The following is a 22,989-nucleotide window of genomic DNA, read 5'->3' on the forward strand; positions in this document are numbered from 1 at the left end:
AACTTCTGTACTTCATCTGCCTTTCTCCGTTAATATTCAAGTGAATGGATGTAAAGAAGTGTTTGCTCTGCAGCTTATAACACCTGCCTTATGTTCTGCATCCCAGTTAAAGCAGCATCTGGCTTTGGTCTGCATTAAATCTCAGTACTCCATATGGAGTTCTTTTTGATCCCTCATTCAGCTCCTACTGGCACTGTTATATTAAAAAAAATTATATATTTTTTTTCTGGTAGTTCTCCATTTCCACAGTGCTACACAGCTTTATCACTGTCATACACAGAGGCTGTTTCATAGAAAGGTAAATAATTGGACTGTCTTAAACCAATTGATGGGGAAAGCAGAATAGGAAATCAAGGGAACTTGAAAGATGTCATCATATGGAGGGGTTCTGAATGAAATGCCATCTGGACCCACAAGACTCTTGGGCCTTGGATTCCCCTGATACGACAGAGAAGCTAGTTTAATTGAAGCATTGTGGGGTATTTAAATGGCTGCCTTCTGCTTTCATAAGAGACCAGCGGGATAAACAGTGTTTCTTCATATGTTGATTTAATTACCGGTACTCTGAAACTGCTCCCATCTTGTCTCCAATCTGAATTGTGATTTGGAGCCATACTCAATTTTACATTGCTGGTTCTAACTTCCCCAATCATTTTGAGTTTTCCCTCCTCCTTGTTTTGGGGAATTGCTGATAAGAGAACATGTGTATATGTGTATGTATACAGGTTGTCCTTGACTTACAAAAGTTCATTTAGTGACAATTCAAAGTTACAATGACTCTGAAAAAATGTGACATGACTTTTTTTCAGTTACAACCTTTGCAGCATCCCCATGATGACATGATCAAAATTCAGATACATGACAACTGGTTCATACTTATGACCATTGCTGTGTCCCAAGGTCATGTGATCACTTTTTGTGACCGTCCAGCAAGCAAGGAAGACAGATTCACTTAACAACCGTGTTACTAACTTATCCGTGACCCGTCAAAACCGCGCTCCACAAAAGCGCGATCGACGAAAGCGCGCATTTGACGTCATCACAGCGCGACGAAAAAAATTAAAAATTGAAATAAAATTAAAATTAAAGCAAGCCGATTCACATAAAGGTAAGGGTTAGGTTTAGTATTTGTATTTGTATTTTGTACAAAAATACAAATTAGGTTTAGGGTTAGGGTTAGGTTAAGGGTTAGGGTTAGGTTTAGAGTGTTAGGGTTACGTTTAGCGTTAGGTTAAAGGTTAGCATTAGGTTTAGCGTTAGGTTAACGGTTAGGTTTAGGGTTAGATTTAGGGTTAGGCTAAGGGTTAGGGTTAGGTTTAGGGTTAGGTTTGGGGGGGTTAGGGTAAGGTTTTCGCTTTATTTGTACATTTTTCGATCACAGCGCGATGTTTTCGTCGCGCTGTGATGACGTCAAATGCGCGCTTTCGTCGACCGCGATTTTGTCGTCCCCGGTTTTGTGGTGGAACCAACTTATCAATTGCAGTGATACACTTAACAATTATGGCAAGAAATGGGGCAAAACTCACTTAACAAACAGAAATTTTGGGCTCAATCATGGTCATAAGTCAAGGACTGCCTGTACATGTGTATGTCGAAAATCCAGAATTTTGGCAGGAGCCAAGAATGTTCATTATGAAACTGCAATGAAATAGATACTGGTTGCCTCTTAATTATAAAATAGATTACAAAACCTAAGCACAAAGTAGTAGCCACCAGCCCAAAATTTAAGATGGTTAGACATTCTCTCCCACTTGCTAAGTTTTCTGCTTATAATGTTGCAGGATCTGGTCAACAGCCAGCTCTTTACCCTTGCAAAAGTGTTTGTCTGGTCGTGTATTAAATTTGAAGCAGGCTTCAGGATTCCTTACTAGAGTCCTCATGTCTGTTTGCAATGTGGAGCAGATACACATCTGTAATGTTTTTACATGCATGTCCCTAAGCTCAACGTTTCAGAAACTTTTGGAACGCACCAACGTGAATGCAAAAAAGAAAAAATACCCTGTTTAATATGGTTATTAATAAAACTAGACTTTCTTCCAGACTAGAACAACCAGTAATTTCAAGGTCTATATGATGGAGGTATGATTGAGCCAATGGTAGTTGATGAAAATTTATGAAAATTATTGAATTACGGGTGGAAGGAATCACAAGGATCACATACCCAGTTTGGTGTTGGCTTAGAAACCAGGAGACTGAGAGTTGTAGTCCCACCTTAGGCATGAAAGCCGATTGGTGACTTTAGACCAGTCACTCTCTCTTAGCCCTACACACCTCGCAGGGTGGTTGTTGTGGAGAGAATAGGAGGAAGAAGGAATATCAGCTATGTTCTCCATCTTGAGAGAACATAATAAAGGCCAGATAAAAAGGTTTACCATCACCATCCCAAACAACTGTCTACCTGTCTCCTATTTACTAGGCGAAGTTAATTTACTTCCAGCTCAGTGGATTATTGAATTTGTAGGTTGCTTGTGGAAATGCAGATTAGGAGTCTTGATTTAGATTTATTTTGCTGCCATATCAGCATTCTCATTTCAATTTTGGAATAATATGTAAAAGCGAAGATTCAAACAGGCAGGAGCCCACATGGGCTTCTCTCATAAAATCAGCCATTACGGCTTTCAGTCACATTGGGAGAACCCAGTGGGACCTTTTCCTTCCAACTGCTTTAATTAATGACAGACTCAAGTTACTTTGGAATGGTGGGAACAACGTGCCTTCCCAATGAGCGAGGTCTTCTCAGCCCTTGTGGAAAGGCACCAGATTAGAGATGACCTATCGCATGTGCTAGTATCTTCCTCTCCCAATATGGCGCCTTCTCAAATTCCTAGAAAGTAGGAATAGAACTGATGCCTTCATTCAGCACAGCTCCTTGACTGGAGTGCCTATCGGGTTTCTTTCAGGTCCAGCCAGCTGGCTGAGATGGCAGGAGAAAGGAAGCGGTAAATGAGACAGACACTTCTGGACTACAGGTTTTCCACACAGTGTTTGTACCCTTCCTAGATTGGCTCTGAAACTTGTGATTGCCTGCTCCTTGTTCTTCAGGAGCTGGGCTAAATTACTTCTTGCTCTAATGTAAGCATAACTACTCTGAAACTGCTTTTCACTTGAAAATGTGAAGCTTAGGGATGGGTCATGAAAGGATAATTAATCCACCAGGTTGCCTTGTCTTGGCATTCCTCTTAATCCCCATGTTTTAGCTGGTGGAATGGTGGCTTGGCAGTTAGACATCTTCCCCTCAATAGTTAATCAAAATGGCAGAGATAAACCAGAGGAGATTCTGTCAGTTTTCCCCATTGGCAGCGTGACATGAAGGTGTCAAAGTACCAGACTATCTGGCTTCATTTCTTTTATTTCTCTTTATGTAGGATGCATTGGTAGGAGGGAGTGGGCGGGATTGAAGTTTGTGGCTGTAGAATCTACAATGTTCTGACTGTTTTCATTGTTCTCAATGATGCAAAGCTGGCAGAGGGTGGGGGGCAGTGTAGAAACAGTGGCATTGTGACCAACATGGCACTAAAGGGGAATTCTGTACTGTGACTTCTTGCAAAATGAGATCAGAACTGTATTACAGAAATTGCAAGCTGACCTTCACTTCCTTTTGAGAAAACCGATAATGAACCCCACCTATTTTCTGGCAGGGTTCGCGTTTTTTTCTGAATGGGTAACAGAAGACTATTGTGAGTGTTTTAAGGCAGATTGGCATTAACTGTTGCTCATGCTTGCCCAGCCAATTATTTTCAATGGAGAATTTCAATCGCAGCAGATCATGAAAATAGAATAATGGTCCACAACTATGTTCAGGCCTGTTGGTAGCCAAGCCTCTTTGAGATAAGCTGACTACATTTCCTCCCTCTTCATCTGCAAAGTAAAATGGAGAGGAAAGGATTGTTCATTGTTAAATTTCTGTAACTTCCCCCCCACCATTTCGAAATATGCGCCTGGGATCTTCTCCTTCTGATACTAAAATAACAATTCTGAACCACATCCGTGCAAAGGAGGAGAAGGGATGGTTTGTGCTGCTCTGCCTTAGGCAACCAAACATTTTGCCTGGTGGTATCCAGCTAAACAAAACCAGAAAGAAAAATAATTTCCTTGTTGGAAGAAAAAAGCAGAAGTACAAACATAGAACAATATTCTTCTTTTTATTGGAAACCTGGTACACTTTGCATAACTGGAAGCCACATTCTAGCCCTCAAGTCATCCTGCTGGATATCTGAGATTAAATTATTACCATGGAATCTGCAGTTTGCCCTAACAATGATGTGTATCGATGTGTATATGTATGTGTGCATGCATTGCAAGAGATATACTCCTCTAACCCCAGGATATTCCATGCACTTTCCTTGTGATTTCGGCTTTAATATTATTATTTTTTAAAAAGCTTAGCTGTTGTTCTGACAGACATACAAGTAACAGTGAACCATCAATACTCTAAAACTCTGCAGTTCTATTTGACTAGACACAGCCATAGAACAAGGAATGATACTTCTAAAATGCCCTTAAAGTTCCCTTTAAAAAAAAACCCTCTGATGTTGAATTATTATTCTACAGACTGACTTCTTAGCTATAGTCTCCCAAGGTCTCCTGAATCCTGAAACTGGGCTAGTTCCTTCTGCAGCTATGTTGCCTTCGAGATCATCCGGATATTTTTTGTTTTGAAATCCAGCATTTTATTTTATGTTTTAAAAAAGGTAGATATGTCTGCAATGAAGAAGCTCAGCGGAAACGGAGTTTCCACAAAATCAGTGGTTTTCTTTGCTCCGCTGCCCAAGGTCCCATTCAGAAGACTTGCTCCTGTGCATCACCTGTAGGTGTCGCTGTGGGGTCTCTTAAAAAACAACAACAGCGCATCTCATTGCTCAGAGAAGGGCCTGTCTCTGAAAGTTGTAAGCCAGAGCATCGCCCTAAACATCAGCAGTTCATCCAGCGCTCAGCTGTGCTTAGGGGGTAGCCTCTCTCTACCAGAAGCTGGTCATTGAGTCTCCAGTAGCTCCGTCCTTTGAAAAAGTAGAGCTTGCCGTTCTCCCAGGTTAGTGCAGCATCCAGGTGTGATGGAGCCCCGGTGAAGAGGGTGGAAATCTTCCTAGGAATATTAGCAAAATGGCTCCCCAGTTCATCCCATTGCCAGTACTCCGTATCCTGTGAAAAGAGATCAAGGAGGAATTAACACCCTTCCTAGCATTCGCAGCACTTTCATCCATTTGTCTAGAGCAGTGTTTTTCAACCACTGTGCTGCGGCACACTAGTGTGCCGTGACATAGTGTAAGGTGTGCCGTGGGAAAAATACCCGCCGGGTGTTTTCAGCGGAGCTCTTCAAAACAAGACTTGTTGAATTCCGCAGGTTTTGAGGCCATTCACTTCCAAAAAAACCCACTGCTTCCCCCAATAAGCCTGCCGTTTCGGGAGCGCTGCAGATTGGTCTGCTTGACAACCCCAGCTGGGGATTCCGGGATCGCATTCGCGGCACCACGCAAATGCCCGCTGACTTGCACCTGGCTCCTCCGGGCTTATTTCCCGGCAGAGAAATCAGGACAAGGAGATTGAACGCAAAGCAAGAGGAACGAAGCCAGCACCCCCGCTTTCCTAGCAATGTCTCCTCCTCCTCCCCGTTCCCGTCACCCTCCCGCAGGCAGATTTTGGCCCAGACAAGCCAACGGGGCTCTTCTCGTCCCGGGAAGGGAGGAAGGAAGGAAGGGGCAAGGTTCAAGGCAAACTCGGGAAGGGGGAAATCGCAAAGCTGGAACGGGAGACCTTCCGCGATGAACACGAGCCCAAAGGGGCAACTCCGCGCACGAGCCTCGCCCTGAACCCTGAAAGGCAGAAGACCGCAGGACTCCCATGCGCTCCCCCACCTCCAGCAAAAGCAGCGCAGATGCTGCTCTCTTCCCTGCGCTGCCTCGGAAAGGGAGCCCAAGCCCCGCCGCCCCAAGCGCAGTTTCTCCCGCGATCACCCACCTCTGCCGCCTCTTCCCTGCGGCGCCTCAGGGAGCAGCTTTGCTCCCCCCCGTCAAATTCACTGGACTCGCTCCTGTAGGATGGCTCCGAAGCTAAAGCACAGGCTATATTCATGCAAAACAGTTCCAAGATTTTGAATCTTGGTCTTGCCCTCAATTGGTCCTCTCCCAATACTGTTCCTATACTTCAATGATGCTGTTGTTAGCTTTCAGTTTTGGAATAATGAGTGAGGAACTAGGTAATACCTACCTCATACCCTTGGATGGATGCTAGCATTCTAGGAAGTATAATCTCAAGAGAGTGGATTTTAAATTGATAAATTGATTTATACTTCACAAAAGACAATTGCAAATTGAGATAATTGTAAATTGAGAAGATATAGTCAATATAGGCACAGAGTTAAATATTTTTAACATTTTCTAATGGTGGTCTGCCTCGTGATTTTTTTCGTGAAAAAAGTGTGCCTTTGCACAAAAAAGGTTGAAAAACACTGGTCTAGAGATCCTCAAATGTTTAAGAAAATGTTTAAGAAAAGAACCCAACCACAAGCCAACTTTCTATCATCATCAGTGGCTCTGCCATTATACATTAAGAGCAGTCTTTCCTTCCTGTCACTAAGCAAAGTCTGTTCGGGGAATTGCGCAGAGGGGACGTTGACATGAACTTGCAGTTTTATATAAATAAGTATATTTTACATCTATATTTACAGCAAAGGAGATTAGTCAAACATATAGGAGCATCATGAGGTAAATGCCAGAGGATACAAAGCAGAAAGAAGAAAAAAGTGGGAAAAGAGGGAAACTCTCCCTCCGCACCCACAGCAGCCAATCACAATGTAGATTGCCTCACGCAGGAGCAAGTGGGAGCACTCTCCAACCAATCAACCACAACTGTGTGTTCTGGCTGACCACACAACCCTACTGCTCCAGCTACTAAATTTAAATATCCTAACAAACCAAGTGGCTTCCCTTCTCCGTGTGGCCTCCTCTCCAGTTCTTTCTGCAAGGCGTAGATCAGCTGTGCCTTCTCTTCTCATGCCTCTTATTAGTGACATATTCAACCTATCCTCCGTCTCTCAAGCCCCATTTTAAGAAAATATGCATTGTGCTTAGGAGAGGTAGTTCAGCTGGATGCCACATATTCTGGAGCCTTCCCAATGATGGAGCCTGCCCAATTTTCTTTGCTGTAGTTGTTAAGCGAACACTGCAGTTGTTAGGTAAATGTAGTGGTTGTTAAGCAAACCATAGGTGCCATTTTTGCAGAAAACCTGGAAGTAAGTGCTATTGTTTGGTAAGAACCATCACAAACACAATCCCATGACCGCAGGCCACTGCAAACAGCCACAAAGGCAGCTTTGTTGCCAAGTTCCTGAACTTCAGTCACATGACTATGGGCCCAACGGTTGGAACTTCAAATCCAGGTCACTGAGTGAGCGGCTGTACATCAAAGACTACCTGTGTATCCCCTGGATTCAGAGAACCTCTAAACACCAGAGAATGAGGAGCAGAAGTTGCAAGGATGAACTACAAAAGCTATCTGAACCCCGAAGAAAGAACCTTCAAAGAGAAAACAATAAGTCCAGTTGCTTCCAGAAAAAAGCACTTTTGGGACAACCTGGATGCTGCTGGAGAATTTCTACAAACTGCTATCTGAACCACAATGAAGAAAACAGGTTTTTTTGACCGAAACAATGTCACATCCTGGCATATCCAATTCATATCCTAATAATTCAGGTTTATCTCATATATCTCCAAACTTGTATTGTTCATTTTAGAAAGCTTTTTGGTTGAAAATGACTTCTAGCTTAATGCTTCCCAGAAGTTTAAAACCTCATGGTTTGTATTTTTACCTTAAATAAGAATATCTTCTTATTTACTGGCCAATAGAGAGCAGCATCTATCTTGGCAGGGATACGAGTGAGGGGCTTAGGGTAACCGTAATCCAGCTTGAATCCCCGGTAACGCCATACTTTAGTGCCTGGTAACAAAGATGGAATGAATACAGATTAAAAACAGACAGTAAAATATAGTTTATAATCATTAATAGCAGCTACAGAATCTATGGTCAAATCCCTGCTAGCAACTTTGTCTCCTAAAATTATCTACCCATTGTTGTGCCAATATACCGTATATACTCGAGTATAAGCCGACCCGAATATAAGCCGAGGCACCTAATTTTACCCCAAAAAGCTGGAAAAGTTATTGACTCGAGTATAAGCCTAGGGTGGGAAATGCAGCAGCTATGGTAAATTTCAAAAATAAAAAATCAGTGTTATTTGAAACTCAAAGTTATGTTTATTCAAGGGACCCGCTTAATTAAAGTGTTCTATAATATCAGTATGACTTATAATACTGCAAGTCTGCAATATTAAAATACTTGTATAGGGGATCCCCGGGATCCCCCGAAGAGATCAAATCACAACCAGTATGCCACCTTCTTGGTATATTGTTTTTATTTTCACTGAGTTTTTAAAAATGAGCATTATTTCATCCTTTTTTTCTTTATGTTTGATTGGTATCTGCAATTTGTGTTAATTCTGTTCATACATATAATATAAATGAAAAACCCAGCTCTCTTAAAAAATATTTTAAGTTCTTTCTGGTGCTCCCTTTTAGCTTCGCTGCTCCATCCGCTGGACTGTGGGGCTTGGAAGGGGGTGGGAAGAGCGGCGGGGCTAGCGGTGGCTGGTGATGGCAGGCTGGAATCCCCTCTCCAAGGGATCCCCGTGCAGAAAATGCGGGGAGCAGCAGCGAAGCCCCAGAGCTGCTTCTGCTCCATCCGCTGGACTGTGGGGCTTGGAAGGGGTCGGGAAGAGCGGCGGGGCTGGCGGTGGCCGGCGGTGGCAGGCTGGTTCGCCTCCTCCTCCTCCAACAGGCAACAGCACTGCCGGATCCAGTTGTAGACTCGAGTATAAGCCGAGGCGGCTTTTTTCAGCCCAAAAAGTGGGCTGAAAAACTCGGCTTATACTCGAGTATATACGGTAACAGCAAAGAAAGCTGTGTATCATTTCAATAGTAGCTGAGGGAAGCCACTAGTGTAAAAATGCCCTATCCTGGAGGCAATTACATTATCTTATTATTACTTTGGAAACCTTGTGAAGAGAAAAAAAGGTATCATCATCAGAATGGAGGTGGAACATACCTTTGGAAAAATATGTTTTTATTTATTACTATCTGATAATCCAGCGTTGCCCAGGTATTTATTTATAGGGGGAAAATGTCCGGACCAAATGTAATTTCTAATGTTGGATTTTCTCCCTTGTGGGGTACTGTGAAGCTGTTACCATGGCAACTCTACTGCACTGTACAGTAGAAGCCATTTTAAGGCACAACAGGCTGTGTCTTAACATACACACCAATGGGTGTTAGGGGTATCTTAGTCATCTGTGTACCAAGTTTGGTTGAAATTGCTCAAGGCATTCCAGAGTTATGGTGGAACACACACACACACACAGACACAGACACACACACACACACACACAAAAGATAAAATGAATGTGTTGCTCATCTTGCCAAGAGGTGACTTTGAGCAGCTTACAGCAAAGATGCATAATTTTCTTTATAAAAAGGGATCAAGGAAGAGGAGAGGGATCATCTCAATGCACAGACCTTTGAAGAAGTAAGTGCGCCCCGTACGGGGAGAGTGCACAGCAGCATCCAGCCACCCAGGCAGCCCCTTCCATAACGTTGAAATCTTTAATGGAGGGTTAGTACCAAAATCGGTCACCATCCACACGTAATCACCATGGAAAGCATACGTTTTGTCATATGGTCCTAAACAGTAGGAGAGAAGAATTAAAAATCAATAATTGCACTCTAGTTGTTTTTTTCTTATTTCTGAAAGGACACAGAGCAGCCTCCTCCTCCTCCTCCTCCTCCTCCTCCTCCTCCTCCTCCTCCTTCTTCCTGCTTCCTGCTCCCCCGCCTCCTTCTCCCCCCTCTCTCCCCTCCTCCTTCTGTAAGAGGTAAAGCAGGAAGAGAAATCCAGAGATCTATGTGCCTCTTTAAGTGTTCCTGGGTCTTCTTCAAGTCCTGGATGAAGATGGATGAATGGGTCACCTAAGTTATAGACAGATGGCTTTAATCACTTGAACAACTGCTGTTTCATGGATGGTATCATTTGTACCCATATTGTTGTTTTTCAACTCTGTGACATCACTCAGAGTGATTTAGAGTAGGATGGCCACAACACACATTCAAGATTCCCTTTAGTAATCCACAGCAATTATTCGTCTAACCATCGCATAAATCTCCACTCTGCAGGGCTTCTTCTGTGCCTCCCTACCCCAGCATCCTAATGGGATGGCAGGCTTCCAAGGTTTTGTACTCTTAATCAGTTTTGTTCTGCTGCTGAGTTCAAACTTGGCTTTTTTGCAAGCGATAGAAGAAAAAGCTTGGCTCTAGAAACCAGGATGAGAGCGATGGCTTACCCAACATGATAGCATCCAGATCATCTTTGCATGGGTCAGGGACTTTGCTAGGTTTCAGAGCACCTGCTGGGACAGTAGAGAGGGCAGGGGAGGTCTCAGGTGCAGTTGTTGACAGGGTCTTCTTACCTGTATAAAAAAATTAATTTGAATTGTGAGTCAAGCCTAAAAGAACAGGGAAAATAATTGGGATGAAATAAAGCGGGGGGGGGGGGGGATATTTGTCAATGTATTTGGCTAACTACTGATCTCTTGCTACAAGTAGTCTCAACTTACGAACATTCCTTTAGTGACCGTTTGAAGTGATGACGGCACTGAAAAAAGTGACTTATGACCAGCCTTCGCACTTAATTACTAGTAAAGTGCCCCCGTAGCCATAATTCAAGCACTTGGCAATTATCACATATTTATGACTATCACAGCATCCCATGGAGGTGTGATTGCTATTTGCGACCTTCCCAGCCTGCTTCCGACAAGCAAAGTCAATTGGGGGGGCGGGGAGGAAGCAAGATTTGCTTAACAACTGTGTGATGCAGTTAACGATGGCAGCAAAAACAAATCAGGGTGACTCACTTAACAACACCTCGCTTAGAGACAGAACCCAATTGCCATCGTAAGTTGAGGGCTATTGTATTATATTGATTCCATGATTGCTTTCTTAAAGTCAAAAGCTTATTGAGAAATGCATCGCGAAGAAGTCCAGGCCAATTTTGTCAACAGTCTTGGCTTCCTCTGCACATGATTTCAAAACCCCTGGATCAGATCCCTTCATTGTCATTGTGAGAAACAGATCTTGTTGCTAGGAGATGGACTAACCAGAGAAGACATGAGAACAGCCAAGAGGTCAAGTAGGAGGGTGAGAGGAAAAAGAAAGGAAAGGAAAAGAGACATTATCAGAATTCAAGGATAATAGAAAATAAACAGAGAGTTTACCCCTCCAGAAGAAGCCTTCCTTTTGGAAGACATAATGTGAAAGTTCATTATTTGTCAAGGGAGTTCTCCCTCTTCCCTATATAGAACTTTTTGTTTTACATAAAAGTGCCTTGGACATACTAGGTGTAACAGGGAAATGATAAGTCTACAGCACCTAAACTTCCCAGATTATATTAATATGGGATTCAATGCAGTTATTTCAAATATTTCTAGATGCTATTCTTTAAAAATTCATAGTGGTTAAAACCTAAAAGTGGACTCATAATGAAATAATGCAAACAAACAAAAAAATTATATATACACACACACATATTACACATAACACGTATTACGCATACATATACTATGGATACACCCACTATGTCCATACCCATGACTTTGTTATCCTGCTTTTGTTTCAACTCCAACAAACTTATCACAAGCCGACCCAGAGTCAGAAACCAGCCCAAATTGTCTGTTCCCAGAAGTTTTCCCCACCTTCCTTACATAGGAATTCCAGCTGCTGTGGCCACACAAACAGACAAAGAAAGAGGACAGTGCAGCTGAGCATGTTAAGAATGCTCTTTGAGGGTCAGGCCAAAGGCCAGGATGACAATCCTGTCCAATTGCATGCAAACCGGGACAGAGAGGTTCCCAAGGGACCCGGGGTGGTGTGCTGGGCTGCTGAGTTCCATACCATACAAGGCCTGGATGCCTTCAATGTCGTCCCGATGCAGGCGAAAGGGGGACCGATAACCACTGTAAGAAGGAGCCATGAGTGCTGTCGGGTACCGAGAATGACCCAGGCCAAGCGCGTGGCCAATCTCGTGGGCTGCTATGATGCGGAGGTTAATCCCACGGGAAGTCCCTTCTGTCCAGTACTCATCAGAATCAAAATGAACTGTTCCTAATTCTGGGATATCTGCATGGGCCAATACGTGACCTGAGAGAGAGAAAGGATTGAGTGTTAACTAAATTGCAATTTAGGCTTACGCTTGTGAAATTTTGTTTTAAAGATGGGCCTGTCTTATCTTACTAATTCCTCTGCACAACACAGAGCCCCATTTCCTCCTCCTCCTCCTCCTCCTCCTCCTCCTCCTCCTCCTCCTCCTCCTCCTCCTCCTCCTCCTCCTCCTCCTCCTCCTCCTCCTCCTCCAGAAGCACCAGCCTTCCTATGAAGCAATGCTGCTTAAAGCATGGATGCCATCAAATGTGGCAGGAGGGACATACACATATGATATTTTAACCATCATCTGGTGCATTGCCTTCTAAATGGTTGAAGACTAAGATTAGTGCAAGCCTTATGTTACAGATTCAACATGAAGATAAGCACATTATAGTTGTTTAAATTTTTTATAGAGAAAACAAGACTTAGGTTAAAAACTACACAAACAAGTTGAGTAGTACTTTCAAGAAGAGTCTATAACAGCTCTAACTTCTTTGCTTATAGCAGGGGAGTCAAACTCAAGGCCTGCGGGCTGGATGCTATCCGCGGGGTGCTTAAATCTGGTCTGTGGGGCCAGCCTGGAAATATCAAAGGACTGCCCCGCAGTGCCTCTGCCAGCCAAAATGCGCCATGGAGGGGGGGATGCGTGTTGCCCCTCCACAGCCTATTTTCAGCCTTCCTGGCTTCCTGCAGCACTCTGCAGGGCAAAAAATGGGCCACGCGGAGGCCTCACAGGGCCTCCATTTATAATGCATCTTGGAACTTAAGATGGTACAAACAGTTACTTATCACTCTACTATATTATATCCCTTTTTGTTCTGTGAGATAAACATTTGCAAATACACGCAGTGAGTGCCATAGTTGAGGGAAAATCAAACCCAGGTGTCCCCAGTCACAGTCCAGTTTCCAACCATACTTGCTTACAATACCCTTCTTCTATCAATAAAGCAAAATCAAGCTTGTCATCTATCACATCCTTGCCAGCTGCTCCACCCAGTTTCTCATCCAAACTCCAGCCAGCTCCCCCTCCCTCTTTCCCAGCCCTGCTTCGGTCCATACCGGGCCCATCGAAGGACCGTGAGCAGGTCCAAGGATTAGAACCATGGAAGGACAGGCGGATGTCAGCACGGCCAGTCCGCACCTCCTGGAAAGTGAGCTGGGTCACATCACTCCAGTACTTGAATGCTGTCTGGATTGCAGTGCGTGTGGCAGGGATCCCCAAGTCTTTGCTGTAACTGTAGATCCTGTAAGTTAGGTGCTTCTTGTGCCAGCGACCTGTGGAAGGAGGCACAGAACCAGAGGGATCAATAACTGAGCTCTGGCTCACCTATAGTAACAAGGCAGGATGAAGGTTGGGAGAATCACAGCCTATGAGTGAATCCTAAAAACAAACACAAGAAGGGGACATCACTACTTTAAAAGTTTGTGTAACAGCTCTCTCTCCTTCTCCCTCCATTCCTCTCTTCTTCTCTTCTCCCTCCCTCTTTCGGAAGAGTGAAATCTAAATGGAAATCCCGAAACAAAAAAAGACCAACATGGAGCCTCATAGGAACTGTTACCTGTGTTTCCCCAAAAATAAGACAGGGTCTTATTTTGGGGGGTTCCAAAATAAGCACTAGGGCTTATTTTCTTATTTCCCCCCCATGTATGGGAGGCTCACTTCTTCTGTTTGCTCGTGGCTGCAACTGAGCAGGAGGCGGAGCAACATGCCGGGGCCTGTGACCACAAGGCGGGGATGGAACTGCCCCACACTCCCTGCACTGGCTTACCTCAAGGCCCCCTCAGCCAGGCCATCCATGCCTTGACATCTGCCTCACCTCACAGCCGTGGTACACCACTCGGCCTCCTGCTCTGTTATGGCTGTGAGCAAACAGAAGTGGGCCAGTGGCCATGTAGACTCCTGCTACAAATGGCTGCCAGTGCTGCTGGCACAAGGCAGGTGTCAGAATGTGGATGGACTGACTGCGGGGGCCCTGAGGTAAGATGGTGTGGGGCATGTAGGGTAGCTCCATTCCCCCTGCCTTGCAACACAAGCAACCAGAATGGGTGGGCAGTTGGCAGAGTAGGCTCTTAGGTAGAGCTTATTTTGGTGGGGAGGGGGGTAGTGCTTATATTAGGTGCATGCATAAAACATGCCAGGTCTTATTTTTAGGATAGGTCTTATTTTCGGGGAAACAGGGTACTTGGAAATATACCCTAAACTAGAGAAATGTATTGGACTTACTTTTTTAGTCATCATGAGTAAAACTAGCTTTCCAGGCCATTACAACCACAACAACTACAAGCTGGCCCTAATTCCTACTTTAGGTCAGAGCTACATGCCCACTCCTTTCATACTAAGCATGGGTGGAGTGGGTAGACTAATTCATTAATCTTGGCTTTGTGCATCTCTTTGCTCAAACATATCAGCTCAAAGTAGATTCAAAAATACTTCCAGGCAAATCCAAAATCAGCCTTTTGAGACAGGCCTAGTTAAAGACCAGACACCGCAGGAATGCCAGAAAAGCATTTTCATTTTTGTTTGATATACACTAACAAAAATCTTGAAAGCCTGCCCAAACCCTTCACTGCTCCTTTTCAAGGACAAAAGAAACTCAAGGTAGATTTTCTCTGAATCTCTTTCTCATCTTTCTACTTTCTCGGGGCACAGCATCTCTCCCCACCCCTTCTTAAATTCTTCTACATCTGGGGATCTTTAAAAGGGAAGACATCCAAATTCTGGAGAGTTTCTCCATGGTCAATTATCTTTCACTGCAATATGCAACTGCTTTATATTTTCTTGATGAGTTAATAGTTTTGCCTGGCTAGGATAGAGACTATTGCAAAATTCCTGGGCCATAAGATAATTGGGAAAATGGAAAGACTTCATGGAAAAGACAGGGGGGAATTTTTCTCCATATTACATCCCGAAAATTACCTAGGCTTGTCCAGGAAGTCTCTGTAAACTCAGCATGACACACTTTTGATCACTGGCACTGATGATGTCATCTATTCTGGTTAAGAAAACTTCTGCAAGAAAACAACTAAGGGAGTTCCAAGGACGCCTCATTTCATCCCTGAGCTACAAATATTCTCCTTTATTGTTTTTTTATCAGTTTACATGGAGGAAATTCACAGCAAGTGAAAGTCTTACAGTAGAAATGATTGCCTGCTAGTTCTCGACTTACAACTAAAATTGAGCCCAAATTTCTGTTGCTACTGTTGAGACAATTAAGTGAGTTTTCTCCCATTTTACCACATTTGTCACCATTGTTAAGTGAATCATTGCAGATATTAAGTTAGTAACGCAGTTGTTAAGTGAATCTGGCTTTCCCATTGACTTTGCTTGTCAGAAGGTCACAAAAGGTGGTCACCTGACCCTGGGACACTGCAACCATCATAAATATGAACCAATCACTAAGCAGACTTGTTTTTTTTTTCACTTTGGTCTCAGTATTCCATCTCTAAAATGAAAATGATCTCTAAAACTGCAAAATGTCTTTCCTAGCCTGATCTTTTCTAACTCAGCTCTAATATTTTTAAGAAAACAGGGAGAAAATAAACTTGTAGGAATAGGAATATTCTTTACTGGCCAAGTGTGGTTCGATACACAAGGAATTTGTCTATGGTGCATAAGCTTTTAGTGTACATAGAAAAAAAATCAAAGTGGTAAGTAATAGATCATAAATCATAAGGTACAATCTTAAATCACAAGATACAAACAACATGTGATAAATCATAAGATACCAATGGAGAAGACAGGAAAGATGAGAAAGATGAGAAGATGTAGCTGCCATCATAACTGAGACGGGAAGGCATCATCATGAAAATTGCTGTAATCCATCAATTACAGATTTTACTAGCTTACTGGGTGCCTTTGATTATAGCCACCTGCTCTTAGAGACTTTCCAGCTCTTTGCTGATGATTATAATGTTTAGAGAGCATACAGAAGCCTCTTAATACTTATTTTCTCCAAACTGAAAAGAACTTCAACATCCACCAGAATCCTTTGGCAAGTGATGGTTTGGGAAAGAGGCTAAGTCTTATCTCCCTTGCTTTAAGTAAGATAAGAAATAGTAGTAGTCGCCTACATATCTTACCTTATCAGCCCCAGGAAGACTTAACAATGAGATAAATCCTTCTTTGAACTGAACTGAAAAATTGAATCACGTCTTGTCAAGAAATAAAAAGGGGCCATTGATTTCATTTCCTAGGAAACCACATGGATTCCTACCTTACTCATACAATATTGGTTTGTCCCTGCAAAGCGTGGATATACAGGTAGCCCTCCACTTGGAAACAAAATCGGGACCAGGATTTTTGTTGTTGAGTAAGACACTTGTTAAATGAATCGTGCACATTTTGCAACCTTTTCTGCCACGGTTGTGAAGTGAATCACTCCTGTTGTGAAGTAAACCGGGTGTTCATTAAGTGAATCTGGCTTCTCTCACTGACTTTGCTTGCCCAAAGCTGAGAAGGTAGCAAATGGGGTCACGTGAAACCAGGATCCTGCGACTTTTGTAAATATTTGCCAGTTTCCAAGCACCCAAACTTTGATTATGGGACTGTGTGGGTGCTGCAATGGTTATAAGTATGAGAAGCAGTTTGTAAATTATTTTTTTCATTACCATTTTACTATTGCATGGTCACTAAACAAATGGCTGTAAGTTGAAGACTCCCGGTAGTATTAGGTACACCTCCTTCATAGGTCTTTTGTGGGCAAGATTGTACAGGTACCGTATATACTCGAGTATAAGCCGAGTTTTTCAGCCCACTTTTTGGGCTGAAAAAAGCCGCCTCGGCTTATACTCGAGTCTACAACTGGATCCGGCAGTGCTGTTGCCTGTTGGAGGAGGAGGAGGCGAACCAGCCTGCCACCGCCGGCCACCGCCAGCCCCGCCGCTCTTCCCGACCCCTTCCAAGCCCCACAGTCCAGCGGATGGAGCAGAAGCAGCTCCGGGGCTTCGCTGCTGCTCCCCGCATTTTCTGCACGGGGATCCCTTGGAGAGGGGATTCCAGCCTGCCATCGCCAGCCACCGCTAGCCCCGCCGCTCTTCCCACCCCCTTCCAAGCCCCACAGTCCAGCGGATGGAGCAGCGAAGCTAAAAGGGAGCACCAGAAAGAACTTAAAATATTTTTTAAGAGAGCTGGGTTTTTCATTTATATTATATGTATGAACAGAATTAACACAAATTGCAGATACCAATCAAACATAAAGAAAAAAAGGATGAAATAATGCTCATTTTTAAAAACTCAGTGAAAATAAAAACAATATACCAAGAAGGTGGCATACTGGTTGTGATTTGATCTCTTCGGGGGATCCCGGGGATCCCCTATACAAGTATTTTAATATTGCAGACTTGCAGTATTATAAGTCATACTGATATTATAGAACACTTTAATTAAGCGGGTCCCTTGAATAAACATAACTTTGAGTTTCAAATAACACTGATTTTTTATTTTTGAAATTTACCATAGCTGCTGCATTTCCCACCCTAGGCTTATACTCGAGTCAATAACTTTTCCAGCTTTTTGGGGTAAAATTAGCTGCCTCGGCTTATATTCGGGTCGGCTTATACTCGAGTATATACGGTAGTCCTCAGTTTACAACAGTTCATTTAGTGACTGTTCAAAGTTACAACAGCACCGAAAAAGTGACTTATGATTGTTTTTTGATAGTTATGACTTTTGCAGCACCTCCATTGTCACGTGATCAAAATTCAGATACCTGGCAATTGTTTCACACTTATGACCTTTGCAGTGTCCCGGGGTCATGTGATCCCCTTTTGCGACCTTCTGACAAGCAAGTAAATGGGGAAGTCAAATTCACTTAACAACGGTGGCAAGAAAGGTCGCAAAATGGGGCAAATCCCACTTAACAAGTTTCTTGCTTAGGAACATAAATGTTGGGCTCAATTGTGGTCGTAAGTCAAGGACTACCTGTATACAGTATAGAAAGCCACGCTCCATTAAAAGCCCCAATAATAAAAACTTGCACTGTAGAATTGTAAAAGAGTGTCCAACACTCTTTTCTATTCTAGCTTTACGGAGTTTTAACTATCTCCCAATTAACCACCCAGTATTCTATATTCACTGAGCATGCTCAGTCTACATTGTTCTATCTTACAGGATTTGTCCATGTATTACAATTTATATGTCGCTCAGTCCAACAAGGCTCTAAGTAGCTGGCAAAGAAAACACCAAATATTCTTGAATGACATTCATAAGCCAAATATAAATAAAACAACAGTGCCCTGAGGAACACACACACACACACACACACCCCAGCAGGTGTGCCGCTTGTCACCAATCTACTCCAAAATTCTTTGGAAGGACCACATTTTAATAACTTTCTGAAAAACCAGCGGGATGGGAGCCAGTTTAATCTGGGGAGGGACATCCTTCGAAGAAGAGGGACTGCAACAAAGGGAGATGTTCCCTCAATTGAGGGTGTCTGGCTCAGGTTCCTCCCCCCCCCCCCACTATTTTGGAAGACCTTGTGACTCCCACCAGGGTGATAGTTCCCCTTTGTGTGCGAATGTGCCATTTGGGCTACATAAGAGCATCTGAAAAAAGGTGTGATTTCTCTATTATGCATATCTCAACATCAGAGAGGCTTTCGATTTGAACACAGGGCCCTGCAGCAGAATTCTCAAGGATGAGATATGCATCTCAGGGCAACTGGAGTCCCTTTCTTGCACCCTTTAATAATCCTTCACCCTTTCCCCATACCCAGGCCTTCTGCGGGAACTAGATCTGCCCAAATGCCAGCCACCTGGCCTCCAGAAAACAAGTGGAAGGATGCTCACCCAAGAGGCGATATTTGAGGGTCCTTTCATTGAAGGGGTCATCCACACCACAGCGGGGCTGCCTCATCTGGGAGACGGTTGCCACGTCCACCTGCCCAGTGGTTGGCAGTCCTGAAGCAAGCTGAAAAGCTCTGTTGAACCAGAAACAAGAGGGAGGAAAGAATACACACAGTGATTGGCATTGCCCAACATGCGCACTCTGGTTTACTTAAATCACCAAGTTCCCCAGGTTGCAGGACACTCAACTCATTGGGCTTGTCTGTGGTTCCAGTGTGCCTCCCTCTCCCCAAGTGAGACTGCTGACAGGACATCCCAAAGTTTTAGCATGTTTTCCTGAAATATATTTCAGATTTAATATCCCTGGGGCTCTTCATTTTACCTCAAAGCAACCTCGATCTCCTCTTCTGTGAACTTATGTGAGACCCGTTCTAGCGGCTGCTGTAAGTATCCAAACTGCAGCAGGAAATCCTGAAACAGGGAAATAAATTGTAAAGGTAAGCTCACCCACCCTCCCAACATTACTGGAACACAGAAAGTCCTAGCAAGCTGGATGTAGAAATACAGAACCAATGGTGCTTTTTCAAAAGGCAACTGGACTTCCTTTGTTTTTACCTGAAGACATTTCTCTTCTTATCCAAGAAACTTCTTCGGCTCTTCAGTCGAACAGAACTGAAGAAACGTCTTGGATGAGAAGCAAAACGTCTTTAAGGAAAAACAAAAGAAAGTCTAGCTGCATTTGGAAAAAAGCACCTTTGGGGCAACCATGACCTGGATGACTGAGAATCCCAGTAGACAAAATACAGAGCCAGTTTGGTGAAGTGGCAAAGGTGTTGACCTAGAAACCAGGAGAACGTGAGTTCTACTCCCACCTTAGGCATGAAAGCCAGCTGGGTGACTTTGGGCCAGTTATTCTCTCTCAGCCTAACCCACCTCACAGGGTTGTTGTTGTGGGGAAAACAGGAGGAGGAAGGAGTAATATGTATGTTCTTTACCTTGAGTTACTGATAAAGTAATGAAGGTGGGATAAAAATCTAATAAATAAAGATGAACTTGATGAAGATAGGGAGGAGCCATTACCAAGGCAAAAGGGGTTGAAGCATTTTTAAAGGACAGAACAACAAGACAACATTCAGAATTAGCTCAAGTGTACACCTCCCTAGTCCTTTATGAAGAGAGGAGGAGGAGGCTGGATACAATCAGACTTGCGAGATTGTGTTATTATAACCAATCTCAACTTCTTTTGGAGTGATTTCTGGATCCATTCCACCTAAAGGGGTTGACATTGAGTAACCTCCATGAGGTAATTTCTCTCTGTGCAAATCAACGCTAGATTTTGCAGGCCGCAGACCTTCCTTTTTCCGAATCTATTTGGCTACCCCTGCTGTCTTCAAGTGAATGGAGATAGCAAATAGCACAAATGCTAGGAGTTCTCACGCAGACCCACATTTCAGAGGATAATCCTCAATAGCCCCTTTGTTCTTCCCAAAGCATTATGTCTCTCTCACAGATACATTCACACTCGTGTAACCGTTGCTACATTTTGTGGCATGCACACATTATTATAAATAGCACGGTGCTGCTTCCTTGATCCCTCCCTGATCAAGCCAGATTCTTTTGCTGTGAGCCAAAATTGCGCCCTTGGTTGTACAGTACCGCAAAACTCCTCAATCTGCCATTTCAGCTCATCGCAAGTGAGTCAGCCATTCATTTTGCCACAAGAACAGAATCCGTGATAAATTGAGTCAACATGGATTAAACCGGGCAGATGAAACCCGAGAATCATGAAAAGCCAGGAAGATAGACTCAAGTCTGAGACAGAAGTGAAGATAGATACAACTAAAATAAAAATGAAGACTGGTTGAATTCACCCATTACTCTAAGCCAAAACAAATGTACCAGGTAATGGCTTATTACAATACCTGAACCCTATCAATGCAATCTTTATCCACTCAGTTTCATATATTATTTTTTGTTCTTGAATCAAGGTCTAGATAATGATTAGATAGATAGTTAGTTAGTTAGTTAGTTAGTTAGTTAGTTAGTTAGTTAGTTAGTTAGATAGTTAGATAGATAGATAGATAGATAGATGGATAGACAGACAGACAGACAGACAGACAGACAGACAGACAGACAGACAGATAGATAGATAGATAGATAGATAGATTATCTATCTATCTAAGTAGGCAGGCAGACATAAATATAATAGATAGACAGACAGAGAAAGAAAGAGAGAAAGAGAGAGAAAGAGACAGACAGATACCGTTGAAAAATCTTTTTCCAGTCTTTTCTGCAGGACCAGAAAGAAACATTTCTGACTAGCCATGTTGGCAGAACATCTATGTATGGCTAATTCAATCATGTTTTATTCACTTAATCTTGTTTTCTAGTTAACACAAAGCATGCTGACTTATTCATAGCAGCACACACCCCTACTAGAGTTAGACTTGGCTGTTTTGCCAGTAAAGGTTCTACTCCCCATGTTTTGAAAATGTTATAAAAAGCTCTGGAATAAAAGCATCTCAATTTGGGAAAAGGATACATTGGGGATTGAAGTCCGAGGAGAAGAAAGAAAAGCCTGGGGAGATACAGGTCAGGCCAGGTCAGGCCAGAGAGTGAGCTCTTCCCACCCTTCTTGTCTCCTCCTGACTGTCCACCATACATAGGCTTCTGCTCTTCCATCAAAGGTGGGGGGACTCTGGGTCCAACCTACCAGGGCTTCATCCTCTTCCATGCTGTTGAGAGCAGCCCCCTTGGCCGAGAGGACCCAGGCGAAGAGCTGGAAGAGCAGAGTCAGCCACGGGAGCTTCATGTCTGGTTTCCTCACACGCCAAGCCAGAGGCAGCTCTTCAGCACTGCTCCCCAAGAAGATCCACAGAGCACTTCAACAGCTGCTTCCTACTTTGGATTTCAGGCCAAGCAAATCAGAACCTCGTTCTCCACCGTCTCTCTTCCCCTCCAGCCCAAGTTTTGCTCTGCCCTCCTTGATCCCTCAATCCATCGTATCTTCCCTCCCCTTTCCAAAGTTTATAAATCAGGCCAAACAGTGGAGTGAGTCACTTCCAACAGAAACATGTTGCAACCACAATAACCCCCCTTTTTTTGCAGAATATTAACTCTTTGCAGAATAAACTTTCTCTTAAAGTGACAGCTCTTTGTGTGGGGACCTTCTTTAAACTGGTCAGCTTGATGACCCTCTGGTTCCATGGTCTGTACAACAGCGTGTGGTTCAGAGGCCGGAATGAGGCCCAGGTTGTTTTCTCTGATAACGCTTAGTTGCTAGGCTAAAAGAAAATATCTGGGAGAAAAATTGCTTTAATTACACAGCTTGTTTTAATCAAATCCAGAGATTCTGTTCCTTTGGAGAAATATAGCAATACCAGAAATGAAGCCCATGCAAAAGTCTGCCTAGGAATAGCAGGCCAATTCAAGCCTTTCCTTGATTCTTGCTTCCTTCCTCCTGTTACGAATTCCCCCTAAACAAAGAGCAAAGCTAATTAGCCTTCAACTTTATTTTGACCTGGAAAATTTGCACGTTCTCATAGTGCTAAGAAATATTAGCTTGGCTCAAATATCAAGAGTTGCCCAAGTCTTAAGTAGCATTTAATGCAGGGATGGGCAATCTTTTGGCAGTCCAGGTGGCACATGACATTTTGGGAGAGGAACACTGAGGGCTGAATATGGCCATTCAATACAAGAATAAATGTATTAATGAGTTGACATTCTGTGGGTATTTTTTAACAGTGATGAGCAAATCTTAAGGTTTAACCTATAGTTCCTATGTGTTTCCCAACTCAAAATGATAGCAAACTGCTGCCAGGTTTCTGTCATATGGTCTCAGGGAACTCTGAGGATCTCACACACAAAATATAAAATAAACTTCAGTGCTGCCTGTGGTCCTAGGGCCACCTACATCCCAACATGATTTAGAATATTGTATATAGCAGGCATAGGGAAATTGTGG

General features: G+C 43.3%; 1 protein-coding gene across 1 annotated transcript; it reads right to left on the minus strand.

The window, feature by feature from the left end:
• Positions 1 to 4,123: 4,123 nt before the first annotated feature.
• Positions 4,124 to 22,084, minus strand: MMP19 (matrix metallopeptidase 19). Its single transcript, XM_032211235.1, has 9 exons — positions 21,739 to 22,084; positions 19,408 to 19,496; positions 19,029 to 19,159; positions 13,299 to 13,514; positions 11,991 to 12,236; positions 10,385 to 10,510; positions 9,564 to 9,728; positions 7,805 to 7,932; positions 4,124 to 5,139 (listed from the first exon to the last, which is right to left on the minus strand). Exons 1-9 carry the CDS (start codon positions 21,835 to 21,837, stop codon positions 4,912 to 4,914), a joined length of 1,428 nt encoding a protein of 475 aa, XP_032067126.1. The 5' UTR covers positions 21,838 to 22,084; the 3' UTR covers positions 4,124 to 4,911.
• Between the last annotated feature and the right edge of the window lie 905 nt (positions 22,085 to 22,989).

This window comes from Thamnophis elegans, chromosome 2, assembly GCF_009769535.1.
Source record: "Thamnophis elegans isolate rThaEle1 chromosome 2, rThaEle1.pri, whole genome shotgun sequence".
NCBI lineage: Eukaryota > Metazoa > Chordata > Lepidosauria > Squamata > Colubridae > Thamnophis > Thamnophis elegans.